Source organism: Urocampus carinirostris, chromosome 17, assembly GCF_059441175.1.
Source record: "Urocampus carinirostris isolate Australia breed hairy pipefish chromosome 17, RoL_Ucar_1.0, whole genome shotgun sequence".
Lineage (NCBI taxonomy): Eukaryota > Metazoa > Chordata > Actinopteri > Syngnathiformes > Syngnathidae > Urocampus > Urocampus carinirostris.
The window spans coordinates 22,378,027-22,396,977 of NC_142365.1; the positions used below are offsets into that span (position 1 = coordinate 22,378,027).

Below are 18,951 nucleotides of genomic sequence, written 5' to 3' on the forward strand. Positions count from 1 at the left end.
AGTGATGGCAAAATAAAGCCCCATAAAGCAGTGAAGCCCTGCAGGTAAATCCTCCACACACACATGGGGGCTTTTAAGCGGATTCATTTTCTGGACATACTGGATAGATAATGAATCAGGATATCGAAAATAAACAGGAGAAACCTGAAAGGACCGAAAACTGGAGAAAATAATAAACAGGACAAAAATAGACGAAAACAAAACTGTAAACCGAAATTAAACAGGACAAAATAAACGTGAACAATACCGGACAGGAAATACAAACAGGAACAGGACTGAGTCAAATCCCACGTCTTGCGGGGCAGAAGTTTGTTGACAGGCTGACAAAGGAAGTGGACAGCGCTGAGCTTAAAATAGACAGAAAGCCAATCTGTTAACGAGCCGCAGCTGGCGCCACATGGGCGGGGCCATTTTGGCGCCATGGCAACCGTGACATTATTGCCGCTTTCATTTTGAATCACACTCAATGCTAGCGAATCATTTCCTGAATCAGTCACGTAGTACACCCACTTTGCGAGGCTAAGAACCTAACCGCTTACGTCATAAACACACACTCGTGACTAATTAACAACTCTTCTACAATACTTTGCACGCACTTCAGGGATTCGAGACGGGGAGGACATCGCTAGTGCGTATGAAAAACACTTTTGAAATTCATGAAAATATTTCTGTGAATAATTTTGAGTGGTTGGGTGGAATAAAGAGCAGTATGAATCGCATCATTAAAAAAATACTTTGAAATAATACACACAAAGTGAGTTGGTTTGTCTTTTATTTCACTATAAAAAGGGAGATAACATTCACATTTACACTCTTAAAATAACAATACAGCATAATTCAATTCTTCGCAAATGAAGTAAAACAAAACATGTTTTTTTTTGGATTCTTCTATGAAAAATACCAAATAGTCCTACGTTCAGCATCTAGGGTTTTTCCTCAATTTGTCGCAGATCTGACAGAAGGTTTGGCTTTGCACGGAGTACAAAAAGGCGTTTGCCCACACAGCCTATCGTCGCTGGATTTCAACTAACATGCAATGAGGGCAAAAACTGTACACAAATCTTCCTAGAGATTATACCAGTGCAGTGAGATGCTTAGAACAGAACGCAACGCTAAAAAATAAAGGAGACATTTCACTTCCTGTGTTTGAACCCCCTCGTGTGTTTTTATCCTCTACAAAGTGTTGGTTAGCAAATGACCAACTCCTGTGGTGAACGTTTCCGTTCAATTGACCAACTGTGAATGTGGCAAGTGTGAAAATAGACTGAAAATAACATCACTACCTGAATAAACATCAAAAAACAAACTTCCTCTAATTGCACGGAACTGTACAGGCACAGATATATATATATTTATAGATATTTAAAATAAATACGGCGAATCTGGCCAAGAATCGTTTGCTGTGATGGTTAAAGAAGACTTTTTGCCAAACAAATCCTTCTTTTCTCCATGGACACAGCCAGAAAGCACAAAAAAAGGAAAAAAAATTCAGAATAAATGCAGTTGCTGATGGAATGCCTCTGAAAAGGAGAGGGAACTCGGTGTCACATCCCTAGTTTTAAAGTCCGTGCCACGGCGCCAGGCCATGGCCGACCAATTTACTCCCACCCCCGGGAGCTCTCTCATCTGGTTGGTTCCTCGATCCCCCACGCGTCGCAATATTATCTAGAGAAGACTACAAAAACGTCACCCACTTCTTAATCAAAGAAGGGGTACTTGGGAGTAAAAGTATTAAGTGTGAGTGGGGGCGCTGTACAGACAGGCGAGGTAGGCGGACCGGGGGTGGCTAAGGGAGGCGTGCTGCAGTCTTGCCGCGCTCCAGTTTGCTTAAACATCAGTGGAAAAGTAGAGCGTGTTGCGCTTGAGTTCGGCGAAGGAAATGGGAGGATGCTGCAGGTAGTACAGCAACACTTGTACCTGTGCACAAAAACACACAATGTCACTACAGTAGTTCCTTGCTGTGTTGCGGACCACTGGTCTAATGCATAAAACGGTAGTGTTGGTGTGTATGGTTATGTGTAGAGTGAGTTTGTACAGCATGGTAAATTGATTCAGGTGTAAAACAGCATTTACTCAACTGTTAAAATGAGCCAGTTAACAAATTTTAGATTTAAAAAAAATTCCCTATTGTTTGTGAATAGATGCGTTGTGTTTAGAAATATTTTTTTGATCGTAATATGTAGGCTAGGCTACAAATGCAGGCTGAATGATAAAACATAAAGCTGAAAAACAAACCTGAAAATATTTTGTGATTCCAGCAGATTGTGAAGTGTTTGATCTACAGTTGCTTTTATGCAGGGAAACGGACCAAAATGGGAAAATTTGAAGTAATAGAATGTGCAATATACGCTTTTGTTTTTTTTGAAACAGAAACAGAGACCTTAGGCAATCTCCAGTACAAACACCGACTCACTGGAACAAACCCACGAGTCTCTGTCGATGCATGCCATGCTATTTTTGAATATTTATTTTTATTAGCGTCATAAAATGAAAGGAACGTACCAAAAGCACAACCCTTGTGATGAATGGCTGCAAATGGCCACTAGGCACAATAAAAAGTGAACTCAGCTTTCTGGACGAGCTTTTTTAAGGCGAGAGCCCGTAAAAGGGAAAGTGTGTGAAACTATCGTATTTTGCGGACTATAAGGCGCACCTGAACACCATATATTGGCTAGAATTGATACTTTAAAATTTTAAGTGTAATCCTAGCAGTTTTTATCTCATGCGCCTTTATAGTCCGTGCGTCTTATATAAGAAAACAATATCACAAAAGACTGTTTTCTTGGGGGTGCGCTTTATAATCCCGTGTACTTTACAGTGCGGAAAAAAACATTATACACTTAAGCTAAACTGACAACAGAAAAAACTGATTGTGACGCGTTTCTTCCCAAAACTTGGACCCTTGTGTTACCTGAGCCATAACGTCATGTGACCAGATGTCAGAGGCAGTAGTGATACTCTGTCCCTTGGTGCTTTCGGATTCTGAGGGTCTGAGCAAGGTGGGGCCGAACACTGTGGCCAGGTTATGGAGGGACATCTTGTTGAGTGGCTCCTTCTCCGCCACCCTGGGTGAGCACATGATCAAAACGTCACCCACTCCTTATTCAAAGAATTACCTTGCAACATACAAATTGTATTGCAACAACTGTCTTGAAACTCCAATATGGCTTTTTTGGGTTGCCGACCAAAAGGTCAATGCAAATTTTAATAACGTCCACATGATGACGACAAAGTATCATGTAGAATAAAGTGGATCGTGTCTCTAATAGTTAAGCAAATGAACGTCAAGGTTACGTCAAGAATTTTCATTTTCGAAGTTATTTGTAAAGAAAAATAGAAAACAGGTTTCTAAAGTACAGTACTTTTAAATGTTAAACAAATATTTAGGCCTGTAAATTGAGTTTGTTCTTGAATATTTAATAAACAAAAAAAAAGAGAAATAATTTAATAAAGGTTTTTCTACTTTGCGGGTTTTAGATATTGCATGACGTTTTGGAACGCAAACCACACGATAAACAGGGGATTACTGTACCGGTAAACAATATGAAAAAGAAACCTTTTCAAACCATTAAATGTACCTTTAAGTAGCGCTTCAATGGCAGACACTCATGCACTATTTTCATTTTCATATTTTGCATCATTTCCTTCTTTGAATGGATCATTGTTATCACTGTTTTTCACTCTTTCTTCCCCTTATCAATAAATTCTTGGGACCCATTATCATGAGCAAAAAAAAAAAAAAGGAAATAAAACGCCCAGAAATCACAATAAAATAAGATGTGGTCCCTCTCAAACACAATCAGACGTCACTGATTGACTCAACAGGAAGGGTTCAAGCATGGCATTATTTCCATCAACTGCTAAGGAGTGTTAGTTACTGTCCCTTAGTTTTTCGCTTCTTGGTATTATTTTGCAGATGCCTGGGATCCAATATAAAAGTGGGTCACAACCCAATAGTTAAGAAACACTGGTAAAAAAAAACATATTTGAGGCGCAATTAACTTTGGCTGTTGAAAATTGGTGGGCAGTACGCGAATAGCCTTTGATGCTGTTCGAATAGTGTAGAGTGAGTGGAACATACCGTTTAAGGTGCTCCAGCAGAGTGAGGAAGGTCATGAGGTTGGGATCGGGCAGTGAGCGTAGGAGGTGCATCATGCAGTTCTCCTTGGCGGCCGGGTCGGAGAGAGCTGAGGGGAGGGAAACAACCAAAACACGTTCAGTCCACTTGAGTCCAGCACAAAAGTGCATCACTCAGTAAGGCATCACAAATATTCAAAAACAATTGTTGTGATGAAATAAAACAATCCAGATCACCAGTAGCTAAACTGGTGAGGTACTTGACTTACATACACAAGGTTATCGGTTTAATCTCTAGTCAAGCCAGTATTATCCAGAAGGCTAGGGTTAGAGCTAGGTTGGATGAAGGGTTAGGGTTTTGGTTGGAACTAGCATTAGGGTTCAATTGAGGGTTTTGTTTGGGGCTAGGGTTTGGGTTTTGGTTGAGGCAAGGGTGAGGGTTTCAGTTGGACTAAGGGTAAGAGTTTCGGCCTAAATTTAGCATTTGTAGGGTTTCAAAATTTTGACCTGCAGACAATCTACGTGATATCTCAACTGGTAAGATGCTTGCCTTACACACACAAGGTTGTGGGATTAATACCTAGTCAAGCCAGTAAAATCCTGCAAGCTAAGGTTAGAGCTAGTTTGGAGGTAGGGTAAGGTTTTGATTGGAGCAAGGGTTAGAGTTTTTTGTTGGGAGTTATGGTTAGGGTCTCAGTTTGACTTGGGTTAGGGATTTGGTTGGAGCAAGGGTGAGGTTTTCAGTTGGGTTGTTGGGTTAGGGTTTCGGCACTAAATTAGCATCTGTAGGGTTTCAGATTACTAATAATTTGAAGCCAATTTTGACATGCGAACAATTCACATCATCAACAGCTCAGTTGGTAAGATGCTTGCCTTACACACAAGGTTGTAGAGTTAGGGCTTTGGTTGAAACTAGGGTAAGGATTTTGGTTAATGGTAGGGTTGCAATTGTACTTTGAGGTTGGGTTAAGGTTTTGGCCCTAAAATATAATTTTTGGGATTTCAAATTAACCAGCGAATGAAGTCAGTTTTGCCTTTTAGACATTACAGACGGTAACGTTCTAGCATTACACACAGAGGGTTGTAGGTTCAAAGACAAAGCAGAGTAAAGAAAGAAAAAAAAGTAAGGCATCTCACATATTCCCTCCATGAAGGCTGGGTACAGGCGGTCAGTAAGCAGGGGTTCCGGCAGCTCCCTGAAGTAGAGCTTGAGGGTTCCGGCGATGGCATTGATGTCCATGTCGCTCAACATCACCAGGATGTCTTTGGTATCTGCAAAGCAGGCAAACTAAACTCAAAAACTCCCTAAAACTAACCTAATTTGGATGTATATATTTGTTTAGCTTTGGGGTGTTGAACTCTTTCACTGAGGGCCACTTCAGCTTAACGGCTGTCCTCAAAGGGCCAGGTGTGACTTAAACAAGTAACTAAATGCAAATGGAATGCAAAATTAATGTAATTATTCCTTCATATAAAGGAACTCTGAATGTATTAATTATTCAAGTCTGGGGCTGCAACAATTAGTCGATGTTGTCAACAAATATCGATAATAGAAATAGTCAATGATTAATCCCATTGTCGACTATTTTCACCACACCTGTTTTTCTAACAGCGGCATCTTTACATGATTAATCTCTGCTGAGATACGGCGTGTACCAAAACGTCTAAAGTTTGGGAATATTGAAGCCTAAATACAGCCAATAAAAAGACTACTGCATTTGCAAAGCAGTACCTCGGTGAGGCTCCAATATTTAAAGAGAACAGTCGGACAATTTAATGAAACAGAGTCTGACTTGCCTCTGTAAGATTCAAGTAACATTCAAGCCAATATAGTTTTGATGACATGTGTTTTACAATTTTTATGTGTATATTTCGCTATAAAAGAGAGCTTGAGTGTTATGCCAAAGTGTGCCTGACAAACGTATGTGAAATTAAATGCCTGCAGTCCGAAGAACAAACATTAGTGGTTAAAAAGATGAAAACGTCAGTTGTTAAACACCACATGCACATATTTATTCTATTTTTTGTTCTACTGCTGCTCATGAGCCTGTTCTAGGTTTACCGGGGTAAAAAAAATGTTTACTAGATACCTAATTTGTTATTTATTTGCCTGTCATTAAAACATGGACAAGGTTTATGTATGGGTGTATGTCTCTACTGACTGAGAACCTTGCCTAATTGGTTTGGATAAGGCATTTTAATTTATTTTTTGTTTGAATTAATTATGTAATGATGTATTTATCATTTGCCCCATAATTAAAACAACTCAATAATTATCCGATTATTAGACTAATCGTTTCAAAAGTCGGAGACTGGTCAATTATTAAGATAGTAATTAATTGCAGCCCTTTTCAAGTCACAAACATTACCGTTGCATATTAAAGTCACTACACATGTATTATAAATTAAATACAGTAATATTTTAACATACAAGATACTCGGGCTACAAGTCATTTGAGATACGAAAGAAAATCAAAGTTCTGAGAATTTTTAGACATAACCACTTAGAGACTGTGCCTTTAAAGTAATTATATTATTGTATTATTTATCTTGTTACTGTATTTATACGTTTAATTAGTATTTTAATGTGTTTTTAATTATCAGGAAGATGTATTTACTGCATTATCTAGAATGATTTTACGATATTGGGAACAAATTAAGTGGTTTTCAATTAATCTGTATCAGGAAAATTTGTTCGAGATACAAGCAATTCTTGATACGAGCATGATATAGAAACAATTTTCTTGTATGTTGAGGTATCAATGTATGACAAAACCTTCTTGGACATTTTTATTATCATATATTTTTCTATTACACTTTTTTGGCATCGATATGGAAATATGGGTGTTTAGTGGCAGAGCCCTCCACTCCGCAGATATCGTAGTCAACAGGCATTATGGGATATGTAGTTTTTTGTCTTAGATTTTTTTTTACCTGCTTATTTTTGGACGCTGGTTTTAAAATGATTTGAAAATATGTGGGCCGTATTTAGCCCACAGGTCACGAGTTTGACACATGTGCTCTAGATCAGTGTTTTTCAACCCTTTTTGAACCAAGGTACACTTTTATTTATAAAAAAGTTCTGAGGCACACCGTCCGTCGAAAATGTTTGAAAATGAAGTTGTCAAATATGTTATTGATTAGGATTCTGACTTTAGGGCTAGGACCTTAGCTTGGCCTTTTGGCTGAGAGTAAGTGTCCCGGCTCCTAGGCTTTGCAGCGTATTATGAACTGAGGATAACGGATAATGGATAATGAATAACGAAGATATAACAATAACCCCTAAAAACCCTATTTCACTTTACTTACTACCTCATAAGCAGAGAATTAGTATATAAGAAGCAGGGTTAGGTAGTATTACTTTAACTGGATTACTTTTAATTACTTTTGGATTACTCCAATACCAAATATGCTAATAAAAGACAAAAGAAACTAAATATGACTAAAATTACTAAATTTTGTGCAGGCTTAGGGAGTAACGGAATACATGGAACGGCAAAAATGATGTTGGCAAGCTGTTTGGATTTATTTTCATTTTGTTTCTGTCGCATTTTATGTTAGTTTTGCCGGAGATCAAAGAGATCAAAGCCAGGAGAGAAAGCTTACCACGTGTTGTGAGTCACAATTTTATTCATATTTAGTTTGTTTTGTCTTTTATTAGCATATTTGGTATTGGAGTAATCCAAAAGTAATTGAAAGTAATCAAGTTAAAGTAACCCTACCCAACCCTGATAAGAAGAAAATAATACTTAAAATAAAAACGAATGATGTGCTTTATTTATGTATTTATTTTTACAGTGCAATTTTAAAACGCTTTGTTAAACAAATTAAGTTATTAATGCACTGTGCTACTTAATGAGCAGATAATTAGTATATAAAAAGTATATAAAAATCTACTGCCACCTACTGATATGGATGACTATTACAGTTCCTCGTCTGAAGATAGCAAAAATACTGAATAATGGCCTGATTTTTTTGGAAAGATAAAATTGGGCAAATTACAGCGGCACACTGGACAAGGTCTCATGGCACACCCGTGTGCCCCGGCACACTGGTTGAAAAACACTGCTCTAGATGGATGATATATTCTCTCCAAATTGCCCGCGTGGCGAGTTATGCGGGCGCACTGAAAGGAATGACACTCTTCTGAGCTAGCTATAAAACAATATTCAATTTCTTACTCGTATCAAAGGCCATTTTGAGGGCCTGGATGTCCGTGGCAACACCAGAGATCCTGTAGATTCCCACCTCGTCTATTCCCCGCTTCTCCACTTCCTCAATGCACTGGCGGACAATGTAAGGCACCTTGGAGCGCTCACGCCTGCACATGGTACAAACATTGATGATAAAATTGGAAATGCATACAGTATTCATCCTGTACCTATACCTTATTACACGAGGTCTTACGGTATAATATTGTGCAATGATTGATCGATTGAAAAACAACAAGAATAAGACCCAGTGATACAGATGTTCTATTGCTATTGAAATAATAGGTACTGGCCTCCCGTCCCTGCAAAGTATCAACATCGATCGAACTAGAAAACGGACACTAAAAATTATAGACGATCCCAGTCACCCTGCAGGTACTTTGATTTGAGGTCGCCGTCTTCGCTCCATTGCGACCAAGACTTCACGTCTTAAAGAGAGTTTTTACCCTTCCGCTATCCGTATGTTCAACGGGAATTGATTTAGGTTATTATGTACAGTATTATTATGCCAACGGCGTTCCTCCGACCTATTCTACTCTAGTCTTGTTATTTACATATTCTTTCTTTTTAAACTATTCTATATAATTACCTTGTATTATACACTACAATATATTTTGTACTCTATTCTTTGTATTCTTTTAAATCTATTATTTTATCATTATTGAGTGTCCGCGTGTCAAATGATTTCTTGTATATATCATGTTTATGGTTTATACTGGCTGAATAAAATAAATACAATACAATGACATACGAAAAGGCATTCGATTTTATCTCTCTATCACACATTTTTTTGCTCACGGTGCCAGAAACAGATGTTAAAGAATGGAGAAAACCCAATTTCTTTCCTAAAAGGTATATATAGACTTAAAGTCTATTTAATCATTGAATACACCAAAGACTTGTTTTGAGTTTTTGCATTTGTTTATATCTTTCAGGCAGACTTTCGGTTTTCTACATTGTCTTAACATTTGCTTCTGCCACTGTGATAACGAGATCAACTCTGAAGCTTTTTCGGTACAATTGGTAGTCTAGTGGTTGAGTTACAGCGTTCCCACCGCTGCAACCCAGGTTCAATTCCCGTTGCATACAATGCAATTATAATCAACGACATTCTTTGACCGATCAATCACTGCACTAATATATACCATGAGTGTATAATATAAAGTAAGTATACAAAATGTCCAACGCTTATAACGTTAGCTCTTACTGTAGTTTTTGTTCCATGCACCTTATAGTCAAGAACACCTTATATAAGTATACGACAAAAGACTATTTTATGGGGCCATGCCTTATAATCCGGTTGACCTCATAGTACTGCAATTAGCAGCAAAGCATTAAGGAAAACTCAGGAACGTTTAAAGGAAATTGGATTTTTTTTGTGTTGATTATTTTAGTGACGGATTAATTTGTAAATTACTTTATCAAGTCAACTAATTAATTGGATTTTTTTTTTATATGCTATTCAAAGCTCGGATTTTATATGTCATAGGTCAAGTTTAAGGGCAAAAAGTCTAAATAGAATAATGTAAAATAAGTACCATATTATCCATACTAAAAACACTAAATTGGCCAGAAATTTTAAAGTGCACCTTATGTACTGGATACATTTGAAGTGTAAAGTTACTCTTAAATGATAATGCATACAGTAACACATCTGCCTTTGAGAAACAAATAAAGTGGTCTTTGATTGCCCTCTTGTGGTTAACATGTTAACTGTTTGTTGCTAAAAGAAAACAGAAGCACAGAACTGCCGAAAGCTCATAGAAAATCCTCTTTTACTGTTGCTTTGGAAAGTAATTGCCCGTGTCTGAAACTTATGATGATTACTTGAAGGTTTTTGTTTAGGGTAACATTTTGTACAAAATGACATACTCTTGTTTGAATTGTTGTTAAATGATACTTCATACGTTTTTTTATGCAACGCTAGCTCTTACTGAGGTTCAAATCCATGTGCCAAATAATCCAGTGCACATTATGATCTGATGCGCCTAATAATGCGCAAATTACAGTAATATTTTTACTATTTTCTGTATAGTTATGTTATTGTGTAATATTATTATCATTATCTTAACAATATCATTATTACTAGGTATTATCATCATTATTATTATGATGAACATTTTCCTGTCTTATCTAGATCTGTGGTGATCTAGTAAATAAATAAGGTGGATTTAGGTTTATTATTATTTTTATTATCGTTATAATTGCTACTGTTATTTATGAATCGGGCCGTGAGAATATTGTCAGACAGTGTTACAGAAAAGGTTGCCGACCACTGCCCTTAATGACAGTGTAAAACATTAAAGGGTTTGAAAAAAAGACATACATATACTTACTTTGTTACCACATTGATTTTGACTCCAAACACGCCACTCTGTTTTTTGGATGGTGTCCTCTTCAAGCTAAGGTCTCTGCTTGTAAACTTCATGGAGAATTCCACCTTTATCTGAATAAAAAAGGGGGAAAAAGCAGCAAATTTAAAGCCTGTGCACCCACATTAGGGCCTCAGTGACTTTAATGCTCTGCAGTCAGTCCGTTAATTTAATTTTTGGGGCTTTTAGTTCACTTCTAAACATAGCTCCTAAAAGCAGGACATGCTTTGAGTTCTGGGAACTTACCCCATTCATCTCGATAACATCCATGTGCCAGTTCTTGGACTGCACCGTCTGTGGATCGAGCTGCAAGACACAACAGAGACACGGGAAGATTTTGAGTGATAGATAACGAACATGCCGGTTGCATGACGCATGCTTTTTTTCTCATCGAGCGGCACATGATTAGATTAACTCTCAAGATGAAGGAGAAAATCAGAAGGAATGCAGCCAAGGAGGTTTGTTTTGGAGCAGGAGTCGGAAACGTATGGCTCGTGAGCCATCTATTGATCTTTTCATGAGTACATCTCGCTCGGATAGAAAATTAACTGTTTTAACACCTCGAGGACGGGAGTGCTATACCACGTTCCTACCACTAGCGGCAGGAGCGCTAAAGTGCTTTTCAACCTTTAAGGCTAGTAACAAGAAACATCATTGTGATTTGTATTAAGCCAGTGATATGCATCAGAACACACATGTGAGTTTGACATTCACCCTTTACCATTTCCAAGACATGTTTGTAAGTGTGTAGTTTGCCCAAGTTGTGAAAAAATGACAAATGATTACATTTAGGAACTCATCCGTCTTTGTGGAGCATTACTCATTAAATGCAGACACTGAATGGTGAAGTTTTAAAACTCCTGAAAAATTCTACTTACGTATATTGTCACATACAACCCCCATTCCAGCACACACAATGTGTTTGTATCTGCCTAAAAAGTAAAACTAAATGCAGATATTCTCCCTACCGTATACACTTGCATTTAAGCTAAATTTACAACTATGAAATAAAATACTTAAATCAGGGGGTCAGTGTAAATGCGCACATTTGGTTTTGTGTCACCATTTACCAATAGTAGGCAGCGCAGGGGGAGGGTGACTAGGCCTATACAGGAACAACAAACCAATGGGAATTCAATGGGGCAGACGTAAGCACTAAATTTTTGCTCCTTTTCTATGTAAAATTATTTTTGTAATACACCATGCCTGGAGAAAAACTTCTTGGACCGTACAAAGAAATGGAGAAAGCGATCTTGAAGTGGTTTGAAATGCAGAAACAAAATGGGTATGGTTTGTCTCAGTTGGTTTGCAAGCTGTCAAGAATATGAAGGATTCACTGCTTCCAAGCAGTGGTGAAGACATTTTCTTCCATTTTTCTTGTTATGTGGCTGTTTTAAAGTATTTTGAGGCTGTAAGCTACTATGGAAGTATGTACAGTAATTTGTAACTGGATAGTTACTTTCAGAGTGACACGCTACTTTTTTGTATCAGTAATGTGAAGGTTGCAGAGTACCTGTAACTAATTTATTGGTTTTCAGTAGCGAGCCCAACACTGCTTTCAGATATCAAAAAACTAAACTGTAAACATTCCAAAAGTAAGCCCCAAACTGCATTACACTCACGTGACCACTGCGAAAACTGCTCGCATCATTTGCGATGTGTCTGCAACACGACTATTTTTAGGTCAGTGAGCCGCATCAGCGTGTTTACATGCCCTTAACGCCATGTGAGCCCTTCCACTCGGTTACTACCATGTCGTCGTTCGACGCACCGCAACCCGGGCCAATGGGCGAGGGGTAAACGCTGGCTGAGGCTTTTTGTTGGCTGGGTGCTAGCATCGCTGTGGGCACGCAAACTTTCTCATAAGGGTTGCGTGCAAGGCAACGTCCATACATTACATAACCCAGAACATCCTGCAGCCTGGGTGACTAAAGAGTGCTGACTGAAGATTTACCATAAGACACTTTTTAAAATACAGTGATACATCTTCATATAAGCACCTCTACATGCAAGAATTTCGATACAAGGTTTTGTTTCGACAAAAATCAACCTCGCTTTAATAGGAAAATCCAGTCGCTAGCAGTCCCATAGGCTACCACTGGAGACCACTAGAGACCGCTAAAGAAGGCTCAGCTTTTGTGACCGCTTAACGATCGTAACCGCTCACCGCCATCAGTTCGGTTAGGTTTGTATGCGCCTCTCGCCGTCAGGTACCTGATCTGCGCCTTTAGTTATATCTGTAGAGTACTGGTACCTGGATTCCACAACAAATTTGTTTTGATCTCAACTCTTGATACGCATTATATAAAAACACTAGAGAAACACTGGTGCTGGGTTCATGTGCATGATCAAACCAAGGAATACAATCGGGAAGAGTGTAGACCACAAAGCTGCAGAAAAATGTATGCTGCGATAATTTCTGAAGGAAGTTATATTCTTGTTGCAAAAAAATATGAAGAGGGGGACAAACAAGAGTAGCTTACATCTACAAATGAGTAAGTAAGGTACTGGCTAAATGGAAAGAAGTTGCTGCTTTTAATGAAAAAAAAAACATCCAGAAAAAGTTGCAACTTTTCGTCCGACAGCTCTTTTTAATGACAATTACCTTACACTTTTTCGTTACAAAGGAGGTATAGACAAATGTCCTTTCTCAAAAGACCTGTTGAAAGTGATAGCATTGTGAATTCAGCTGTAAGAGAAAAATAACGTGTTGAATGAAAACTGAGAAAGACAAAAAAGTGCTTTAAATTTTGTTTTTGTTCACGCCCATTCAATAACAGTAACTTCAATTTTGTACAGTAAAACCAAAAGTCGTGCGCCATCACTACTCCCACCAAACACGTAATGTAACACAAAAGTAGTGGTTGAGTACTTGAATTATCACTTGCTTGTTGGTATTGAATAGGTTAAATATGCAATTCCAGCATTTAAAGCAATTAAAGTATTAAATCCAAGTTACTGATCTGAATGGAATCTCATACAAGCGCACCAGAGCACCTCATTTGCTCATAGCGACTTGAAAATCCATACTTCTTTTTAATCATGAATAAATGTTGACAGTGATGAAAATAAAGCTATAAAAATACTCAACTCTGCTCCACAAGACATAAACAAAGACACCCAGATTCTATCTAGTGTTGTGCAAACTTCAATAAAAATAAGTGCGAACAAGACATCAGCGTGAGGTCTGCATTCCAACCTCTGATGAGTCTTCGAGAACTTGGCTAGCATTTCATCGTCAGCAGTGTTTCATTTTCCACTTTGTGGCCAGGCAAGAACATTGCGAGACTCTCGCTCGTGGCCTTGACCAAACATAACAGCACGTACCATTTATAACGCATGAAGTAATCTGGAGCTACACGCTTTCTCAGTAGGATTGATGAACAGCACGAGGAGGGATTTATTTGTGGCTTAGGTTGCAGGGTCCAAACTTACCCTATTTTCCGGACTACAAAAGAGCACCTAAAAACCCCAAATTGGCCCAAAATTTAAAAGTGAACCATATAATTCAGTGCACCTTATATACCAGATAAAATTGCAAATAAACAGTTACATTTGCATTTATCAAGACATAGGTTTTTTAGATGTTGAGTACATCGCAAGTATATTTGTTTTTGAGACAAATCTCTCCCCCTATAGGTATTGGGTTAAAATGACGGTAATTTTTGGCTTACATTTTCAGTTGCAGGAATTTCTTCCCATTACAATTTACTACTTGGAAACACTACCTACATTTTTAGCATGGCCCATAACATATCTCCATATTTGAGACGTAATCCTTGCACTAATAAAGATTTCATGGTGCCGTGTTTGGATGTTAGGGGCCATAACGCTTCATAAGACAAGTCCATACAAAGTATTGCCAGCTGCCGTTAATCACAAGTGAAGAAAAAAATGCAATGGCAAAAGGAAGCCACCAGACAGCAGTATTGGTGTCATTTTTAAAAAGGTAAGTTGAGAGACATGAGAACAAGCATTTTACAAGCACTTCATACAAAATTCAAGCACTTTTCAGAAATTTTAGTTTTTTCAAGGATTTTAAACACCCATACAAACCCTGCTAAAAACTGAAATGTGAAAGTGAGCCCTATAATTTGATGCGCCTTATATACAGGATAAAATTGGAAATGCATTGTTCCAATTAAATGATACTGAACATAGTCACTGTTTTGCCTTTGAGAAACATCTAAATTGGTCATTAACTCCTCTCCTCTTGTGGTAAATATGTTAATTGTACAAACACGCCTAGTACATTTGAATTAGAGGTAAGAACCAGGCCCCCGGGCATTAAAACCCGACCCAGAACGAGCCCGACCAATTAATTTGATTTTCAGGACTGAGCCCAAAGGAAACCAGAAATTTCACATTTTATTTTGAGGACTCGAGAGAAAGAGAGGTGATTTATAATAACACAATTTTTAAAAATCTAAACTAAACAAGACTGTATGAATATATAAACATCTTTTATATGTTTGTCTCTAAATAGGCTACAACGCCAAACATGTTCTATCATTGACAGCTATTCTTAAGAGTTGACAGGAAAATTTGAAAGCCGTCCTTCATTTTGACAGGTTGAAAATTGGGCTAAAAACCATAGCAGCGGTACGTCCTCAAGATTCTGGCACGGTACTTTAAGAGAGGCTAAGGGACAACGCAAAGAGATTTTTTTTCAAAATATTTTTTTCCTTTTATTTTTATCTTTATTAGACAAAACACATTTACTCACAAACAATTGGGAAATTATTTTCATGTTTGGCATTGAATGTGATACTTTATTTTAACAGTTGAATAAGTTGCATTTACACCTGATTCATCTCACCACACCATACAAACTCTACACTGCCCTCTAGCGTCTTTAGAGCCCATTTGATTGGTATTTACTTAAAAAAAATCATAACTTTTGACAAAAGTGACCTAAAGATTTGCTTTTTTTTTAGATACTCAGAAATGTATGGCGGGTCAGATTAAATCATCCAACAAGCCATACGTTTGACATCCCACCAAAATCACATACATTTTCCAAACTGCTTATCCTAAAAAGAGTCGGAGGATGCTGGGCCCATCCCAGCCATGTTTTTGAATTATGGTCCAAGGGCGCAGGGAAAACATGTAAGCGTCACACAAGGGGATTGTGTAATTGTAACCTGTGCAGTTCTTTGAGACATCTTGTGATTAAGGGATATACAAATAAAAGTGACTTGAATTTAGTATTCACTCATCGTGTTAAGATACATTTTTATAAACACACACACACACATTATATATATATATATATATATATATATATATATATATATATATATATATATTATATAAGAGAGAAGCCTGTCCAGACCCAAATGTAATGATTGAGATTTAAGGCCCGGATCAGCTTAAGATCTTACCTATAACCAAAATGCAAAGATATCATTTTTTTGTCCTCATCCAATTCGCAGGGCTCTCTCAATTATTTTCAACCAATATTTCTAATTTTTTTTCAACTGTGTATGTTCAATCAAATAGATATAAAATAATCTTTGGTTCACAATTATTTTTTTTAGAGACTAAGGTTACTGTTCTGCCGTTGTGAAACATATAGGGAGGTCTTGGAGCGCCCTTTTTTTGGTTAATTTGTAACTTTTGTTGTTGTCCGTCGTTCACCAGCTATCTCGCTATATACTTTGGAGTGATGACAGCACAGTAGCTGTTTAGGAATGCATCAATTAATTTTAGTGGTTGAATCAGGTGTCACAAGGTTAATTCATGTTCTATGAACTCAATTAATTTAATATAAATGTTTTCATTTATTTTTATGCAACCCCATCTTTTACTGTAGTTCCATGCACTTTATAGTTTCAGTGCACCTTTAAATTAAAACTATATCACGGAAGACTATTTTGTCGGAAAGTAACGACAAAAGTCCTGTCCTCTATACATATAATTTGGTCTTGAACATAGCAAGGGAAAAAAGTGAAATAACAGCAGAAAATAAATAAATGAGAATGTTTAGAATCCGGCAGTGTTAAGCCTTTACTTCTGCTCCATTGTTCTAAACCCTAAGCTGGCTGAAAAGTGCACAGACTAAAAAAGACCAAATCCATCCAAACTGGCAGAAAACACGATGTCCATTAGGCAACGAGTGAGCAGGTTCATTATCAGGAATTTAAAGGAACAATGTGCATTATTTAGCGCCTTAGTGGTTAAAAAAAAAAAACTTCACTCAATAAATAATTAAAGATGTATCCGAATAGTATGCAAAAATACATTAACTATCACATATAAGTGCATTTTAAAAAATACTCCTCAGTTGAGAAAATTAATATAGTTTTTAAACAACATGAGGCATGGAATGATTGTCCGCCATCTTGCAGCTATTGGTACCCTCACAAAACAAAAACCTTGTAAAAGGCTGGGCAAAAACAATGAGTAAAAAAACTGTGCTGCTTGTTCATTTTTTATCTCTGTAGTTTGTATTCTTTATTGTACTTGGTAGCAAATATTTGAAATGAGTGCTAAAATCAAAAGTAAGATAGAAAATTACAGAGACTTCAAGTGTCCATAAAACACAATTTTCCTCCTTTTTCTTTGCCCGTTTGTCGTTTTTGTTTTTTTGGGGTACCTGTAGCAGCAAGATGGAAGAAAATTATTTCATGACACTCAAGGTGAGGCGCACGTTAAGTAAACCGATAAGAAAATGTTCAACCTCAAGGAATCAAGAGTATTAAAAAAGGCAAATCTATATAATAGTATATGTATTTTTGCTTATTATTTAAATCAATTTTATTTTCTTTTTTTTAATGAATGACCTCTTTTACCACTTGGAGGCACTAAATATTACACACAGTCCCTTTAAGTGCAGCCCTAGTTTTTTTTAATATGAATTATTTTTCGTTTTATTTTCTCATTCTTAGATCTTATTTTTGTAGATTTTTTTTTAAATATTTGAAAACAGCCCCGCGACCTTACTGTGCATAAGCGGTGAAGATAATGGATGGATGGATGGATGAAAACAGACAAATGTTTTATCTGAACTTTTTTGTGAAATACATGATTTGGCCCAACATTCCCCAGACCCTAACTCCGGTGGCCTCCAGGTAAATAGAGTTGCTGGTTTAAGATCAGGTAATTGTGCAAGTGTGTAATTGTAATCCTGTGCAGTCCTTTGAGACATTTATGTGATTAAGGGCTATATAAATAAATGTGACTTGACTGACTTGACTTGACTAGAGTTTAAGAACCTTCTCTAAAAAACACAAATGAAAAAAAGGGAAATAAAAATAATGCAAAAATGTATAGAGAATTATACAGTAAATATAAGCAGTGAATCAGTTGTTGTTTTTTAAAGTTATGTCAAAAATAACACGAAGAGACCCGCTGGTTCGAGAGCTTTCTGCATTCAGGCCCCAGTGTTGTGGAATGCTCTTCCCCCTGAGATTCGATCTGCAACCTCAGTGAAACTGTTTAAATATAGGCTCAAAACACACTTCTATTCTATAGCATATGAATAACCTATATTTTATGTTGTCAATATCTGTGTATTATTTGTTATTGCAACATCCAATGCAACCTGGTCATCCTGGAAGGGGGATTACCTCATGTGCGGCCCCTTCTCAAGGTTTCTTCATGTTAAGGTTTTTGAGTTTGTCCATGCCCTCATGTAGGTTTTAGATCAGGGGATGGTGTCATAATAGTCTGTAGTTTGCAATAGTTTGTGGTCTGTTCAGCCCTTTGAGACTCCTTGTGATTAAGGGCGTCACAAATAAACATGACTTGACTTTCCAGACTTTTATGCACACAACCCAACCAAACTGGATACTTTTGGAGTAGAAAATGAGATCCATATTAGAATTTTAAAATCGAATTTTGGGTTGATTAGATTAGTTTGACAAAAGCAGTAGATAGCTCAAATTTTCTTTCTACAACACAAATTGGGATAACTGGATTTATTTGTGTTCAACATGCATTATTTTTAACCTAAAAAGGAACTCAACATTTGGCTGTGTTTAATACACGAGGTTTTACTTAGGTTATCTGTGCAATTATTGATCAGTTAAGAAAAATATTACTGACCACAATCGCTAAACATTGAATACAACGGGAATCAAATCAAATCCTAACCACTAGACCACCAGTGATATAGATGCCATATGAAAATGCATTAGGTTTTAATTCATTATCACAATTTCGTTAGCCACAGTACCAGAGGCGAATGTTAAAAAATGGAGAAAACAGAAAGTCGTCGTGAAAGATACACATACACACAAAAAAAGAAGCACGAAGGACATTTTTTTTTCATGTATCTGATGATGAGT

The 18,951-nt window shown here is 37.2% G+C and overlaps 1 protein-coding gene across 4 annotated transcripts in view; it reads right to left on the reverse strand.

The window, feature by feature from the left end:
• Positions 1 to 755: 755 nt before the first annotated feature.
• Positions 756 to 18,951, reverse strand: part of abr (ABR activator of RhoGEF and GTPase) — a 145,851-nt gene continuing 127,655 nt past the window's right edge. For all 4 annotated transcript variants that reach the window (XM_088320482.1, XM_088320481.1, XM_088320483.1 and 1 more), the window contains 7 exons: positions 10,907 to 10,966; positions 10,625 to 10,734; positions 8,259 to 8,398; positions 5,215 to 5,349; positions 4,082 to 4,187; positions 2,912 to 3,065; positions 756 to 1,917 (listed from right to left, as the gene is read on the reverse strand). In XM_088320482.1, coding sequence (XP_088176608.1) covers positions 1,828 to 1,917; positions 2,912 to 3,065; positions 4,082 to 4,187; positions 5,215 to 5,349; positions 8,259 to 8,398; positions 10,625 to 10,734; positions 10,907 to 10,966 — 795 coding nt within the window. In that variant the 3' untranslated portion in view covers positions 756 to 1,827. The remainder of the gene's footprint in view (positions 1,918 to 2,911; positions 3,066 to 4,081; positions 4,188 to 5,214; positions 5,350 to 8,258; positions 8,399 to 10,624; positions 10,735 to 10,906; positions 10,967 to 18,951) is intronic.